Raw genomic sequence first — 5,325 nt, 5'->3', positions numbered from 1 at the left:
AACAATAAAGCAGAACACATTCAGCAGTTTAAATGGGATAGAGCGGCAGCTGATTTAACACATTTGACTCCAGGATTAATTTTAGCTTGGCTGTTAGCCTGCTCTGGACCAGGCTAGCTGAAAAGAGTCTCCATGGTTACTTGGCTGGGTTTAATTCAACCTAGTTTTGTGCAACCAAGTCAAAGCTAAATTCCTCCAGGATAACTTGAATATCCCGGCTTAATCCCTTATCTAGGTTTCGTGCAACAGGCCCCAGGGGGTTGGAGACAGAAGATTACTTCCTTTTATGAAGAAAAAGGATTCTTTCTATATGTTAAATGCCAGACTTGACCTGATCAACAACTTTAAGAAGTTTGGGTTGGTGTTAAGCAGTGGAATTGGACATTTTTTATTTTTTCATAACTCAACAGAACTAGCTTGTTTTGCGAGCTAGCTATCGTCAACAGTGATGGAGAGGAGAGGAGAGGAGAGGAGAGGGGAGGGGGGGGGGCACCTGTAACGTTAGTAACGTTAACGTTGGACACTTTTTTATACATCAACTGAAACACAAAGTTAATCGTGTCCCTGCTGCCTACTGAAGCTAGTTTAAAAGCGAGAGCTTAACGTTAGATGTATTTGACGTTAGCTATAACTTCAGATATAGCTAGCTAGCTCGCTATATTTGACGTTACAGCCAACTTAAAGGACAGACCTGATTGGCTGCTGAACGTTCTCTCGGACTGCTCAGCTCCCAGCAGCCTGCGCTGGAGATGCATTTCCTCCTCGTACTCGGTAATGGTTCTTTCAAACATCTCGATTATATCTTCAACAGCCACAGTCAGGCGCTGGTTGACGTACGTTCTCAGTAAGTTGAGTGTAGACATTTTGAAGGGACAGCTAACCGGAGAACAGGAACATAGACAGTTCAACAAACAGGAAACAAGCATAGACAGTTAAAGAAAAAAAGACAAGTCAGAACACTTCGGGCAGCGGATGCTGTTGATGCTGCGTCTTCTTCGTCGTCTTCTTCTTCTTCTTTCACTTCCTCCTCTTCTTCGAGGTTTAGCAGCAGCTGGCTTCCTTAGTGTTGCGTTACTGACACCTTCTGGACATAGTTAACTCCTACAGTGACAGTCATTATTTAGTTTTTGTCTTCTGATTTAATGTCATTGTAACAATTATGTTGATTGTCTGTTGTCATGTTGTCCTCATATGTTATGTTTCCTATATCAATGTTCTTTTTAATTACCTAAAATAACATGATTGATTCCACACAACGCTCTTTGGAATGTACAAATCTCTACTTTCATTCATTTTGGGGTGTCACATTCAATTTAATAGCATTTGAAAAAAAAATTGAAGTGGTTTTGAAATCGTATTGAGTAAAAGTTGACACATTCCAGTCTATGATCATCCATCAACATGCATTCCTTTAGTTTTAGTCTAAATAATTCCTAATTTCTGCTTTTCTAACTCAAACATTAGGTATAATTTCCTAAAATGAGGTTTGACCATAAATTCCAAAAAAAAACTGTAAAACTGTGTTACATAGTATTAAAACTTCAAAAAAGTGACAAACATTGAAAAACGTTTTGGGAAAAAAAAGGGACACAAATGTTAGAAAAAGTTAAAAATATTGATTAAAAAGCGTCAGAAGTGTTGACTTTCAATTTTGATGGGAAGACAACACAAGGGTTAAATAACTATTTTAGTATTGTTCTATGCCACTTTTGTTTGTAAAGAACTTTGACATTTCATAAAATAAATTGAATTAAATGACTCCCAGAGCCAAGGCTGTAACTTTGGCTTGACAAGCTTTGGGGGATGGAGGGGACACAAAACCAAATCCCATTTCCTGCATTTCTACATAAGTTTAGTGACTATGATGATAGAAAATCCAGAAGATAATAAAGTTGATTGTAATGATAAATTCCCTGTGAAAAGGCTGCCTTTTCCCGTTTCACTTGCCTCTGTTCCCACAATTAACCATGTTTTGTGCCTGCGTAATGCTTGATTTCAGTGTAATGTGCTTACACTACAATGGTGCCTAGTGTTTTCTGTGGTCCTGCCTGTGATTTCAGCTGCTCACCAGCTTCACCAAGGAAAGTACATACACAGGTTTGCCTGGTCATGTCCTTTCAGCCATTCCTAATGTGTAGAACAATAGGTAAGATATTACTTAGGGTGCCTATTACTCTGGGTGCCCATATATGTATAAATAGCAATCCAAATCCAAATGTGATGGTATTTTCAGGTACACACTACAATTTTTGCACATACCAAGTTTCCCGTTGGCTTCTTAAAAATCCCTTTTTTAAAGTTTCGGGGGCCCCAGCCTTGGAATGGGGGCACTAAACTGTGCATAAGAAAAAGATGTCCTACTTTCCTTATTGTTTAAAACAGTGGCCAATCCCATAAAATAAACATGTTTTGAAAGTGGGGAAGACACAAGGAAGCTGGATAAAGATGCTCTGCCTTGTTCACTCACTCCAGGGTCAGCCTTAATCTTTTTATTTTTCCATCATGTCCTTTTGCTCTCTCCTGGCTCCGCCCTCCTACGTACTTCCGCTCAATTTTCCTTTTCCTTCAGTACGCCGTCTGGGCTTGCGGCATATTCTAGGGTTTTCTGGCCAAAGTTAGATTTTTCAGCTTGCTCCGTTAGTGGTGAAGGAGCTAAGGCGAAAGCTAGCGATGAAAAGCCTGTTATGGCCGTTAATCTGTGTTTGTGTGGTAACGTCTTAACCTGTTTTAGTTTGGTAACGCCTAGGCGCATGAATGGGATACAGTTGTTTTGGTCTGAAATGTTCAGTTCCTGTTTTCTTAAAGTAAAGTGTGCTTAAACAGCTCTTTCAGCATCCTTATTATACATAACAAAGCCAACGTCATGACCTAACGTTAGCGGTTGGTTTTGGCAGACCCAGAGTGGCTCTGGGCAGATCTAAATTAAACTTCAACAGATATAAAGGCTTCTGGGAACGGTTGATAACTCAAACTTGCAGAGAACCTAGACACACGTTTGATTACATTGACTCATGCATTAGGCATGGTTACGGTCTCGTACAGTTGCCTGGTGCGCGTTCTGCTCGTGACAGCCTACCTACCATGTAATTAACATTTAACTTAACATAACTACCACTAAAACATGACGCGTATTTGTATGTGATATCCATTGGTAGCCTGTGAATTTTTCTGTACACAATCATGCACGGGAGTTTGACACCCCTGCTATAGAGTACAGCGTTGCTTTAGACACAGACCCTCGTTGCTGTTGCCTCCCTGTCTGTCTATTACAGCTCTGTTTTTGTCCATTATTTTGCTGGCACTCAGTTAACAACTTCCCAGTGCGCTGTGGACAAATTATACCAATTTCTTCTTGACAGGGACCAGGGCATGGTGAAGTTTAAACGCATTAGCTGGAAGGAAAGTTGAATGTAATATCTGATTCCTTAGCAGTGGTGATACAGTGAGCAACAAATATCGCCACGGTAATGGACTGCAAAAACAATCCCATTGCAGGGGTGTCATGCTCAACCCTGAAGAGCGACACTATACATCATCATTCCAACACTGTCATTATCTATAGCTTCATATTATTTGATACTGATAGCAACATCAGAGGGAGAGATAGCGGCAGATTGGTTCCATCAGATAGCATTCATCCCAGAGACTCTCCCTGCACTCTGCAGACACACACATACTGAAGGATAACGCCAACGGTGTCACTGGGAAAATAGGAAGCGTTGGGTTATTAAGATGGTAAGTGCTGATATGAGACAGGACATATGTCAGGCTTGTCATTGTGTGTGTGTGTGTGTGTGTGTGTGTGTCCGTGTGAAGTCCTGCTTGAGTTTGCACCCCACTGGACTTGAAGATTTCTACTCTCAATTACTTACTGTCCAGAGGATATGCAACATCTGGTTGTCTGCCCTCCTTTGCATGGAGACAAGATGACTACTTGTATCCATAATATCTAAACTGTGTATTACACAGAGGGGTTGTGACACCCCATTATGAAGATGTCGGCAACATTATTGTCATTCTGTAAGAGGCCAAGCAAGCCATATTTTATTCTAGGCCTGTCACATACATATACATTAACTTTCAAATCAATTTAATTTTTCATTTCATACAATGATAATAAAAACAATAATTGTTATTATTCCTATAACACTTTTTTAAAACCCAATTTGTAAATAAAAGTGCCTTGCAGCAAATGTAAATAAAAAATTATAAGCATTCGGTGTGTATGATTAGACTGGATTAGAGCAGATGAAAACAACTATAGTAGTGTAAAATTAAAAAAAATGTATAAAAATATCTAATAAATAAAAACACAATTAAATCAGGATAAGCCCTCCAGTAAGCGTATGCTATTTCTTTTTTTTTTCTTAGATTTGTTTCTTGGGTGCTTTTCTTTAGTAGACACAAACTCAACAAAAACAAGCACTTTAATCAAAACCGTTAACAATAATCACTCAAATTCAGCAGGGGGAGGCGCGTAGAAACAGCTCTTTCGCCAGTTTGCAGCCCTTCTCTCATCACCAAGAGGGGGTGGGGGGGTCGCTAACAACGACCTTGAGAGCCACTTAGCTAGAGATCGCTCAGGGCCCTGAATGCAAACACTCTTCCCCCCTTGACCCTCTCATTTGAAGCCACGCCTCTGTGTAGATCACAGGAGCAAGAACATGAACAGTCCTTAAAGTAACAGTACAAACTTGAAATTAATTCTAAAACATGAATTGATTCTCACGGGTCGGAAATCTTGTCAATGTTGTAGAAAAAGAACTTCCCAGGTAACAGCAAGTCATGGCCTGGGGAAGAGTACAATCAGTGTCTTTGGATTCAAAACACCGTAAAGTGTAGCCTTGGGGCTCGTAGATGTCTGTTGTAGTAAATGTAAAGGTGTTCTTTGGATGTTTGTGTTGTTGTCCTGCACTGCAGTTGGATCTGAGGCTGTGTGTGTGTGTGTGTGTGTGTGTGTGTGTGTGTGTGTGTGTGTGTGTGGCAATTTTTTTAGGGGGGTTCAAGCCTAAATTTCATCTCAACCCCCATAAAAATAATCTTTTTTAAAGTTTTTCAATCTATTTTAGTGTTTGAAGCCAGAGTTTGTTAACGTGTCTGTTAGAGACAGAGGACAAACAACTACAGGTTCAAAGAAACCGGTTTAATAAGCCATGCACCTGTAACCCAGTCAAGGGAAGTTTTAGTTTTTTTATTCAGATATTGTACAGTCCATATTTTACATGTATCCTCTGTTATAATAATAAATACATATATTTTCATTGTTATCCAGTGAAATTACTGATTTAGTTAGTGGGGGGTGCAAGGCACTGTATCTTGTATCCG

General features: G+C 39.8%; 1 protein-coding gene across 1 annotated transcript in view; it reads right to left on the bottom strand.

The window, feature by feature from the left end:
- Positions 1–999, bottom strand: part of LOC116687257 (zinc finger protein 501) — an 8,440-nt gene extending 7,441 nt beyond the window's left edge. Inside the window, exon 1 of the mRNA XM_032512483.1 lies at positions 692–999. Coding sequence (XP_032368374.1) covers positions 692–926 — 235 coding nt within the window. The 5' untranslated portion in view covers positions 927–999. The remainder of the gene's footprint in view (positions 1–691) is intronic.
- Positions 1,000–5,325: the final 4,326 nt, after the last annotated feature.

Source organism: Etheostoma spectabile, chromosome 4 (assembly GCF_008692095.1).
Source record: "Etheostoma spectabile isolate EspeVRDwgs_2016 chromosome 4, UIUC_Espe_1.0, whole genome shotgun sequence".
Classification (NCBI taxonomy): Eukaryota; Metazoa; Chordata; class Actinopteri; order Perciformes; family Percidae; genus Etheostoma; species Etheostoma spectabile.
Note: the sequence above shows the minus strand (reverse complement) of the source record. Positions and strands in the feature narration are given on the sequence as shown.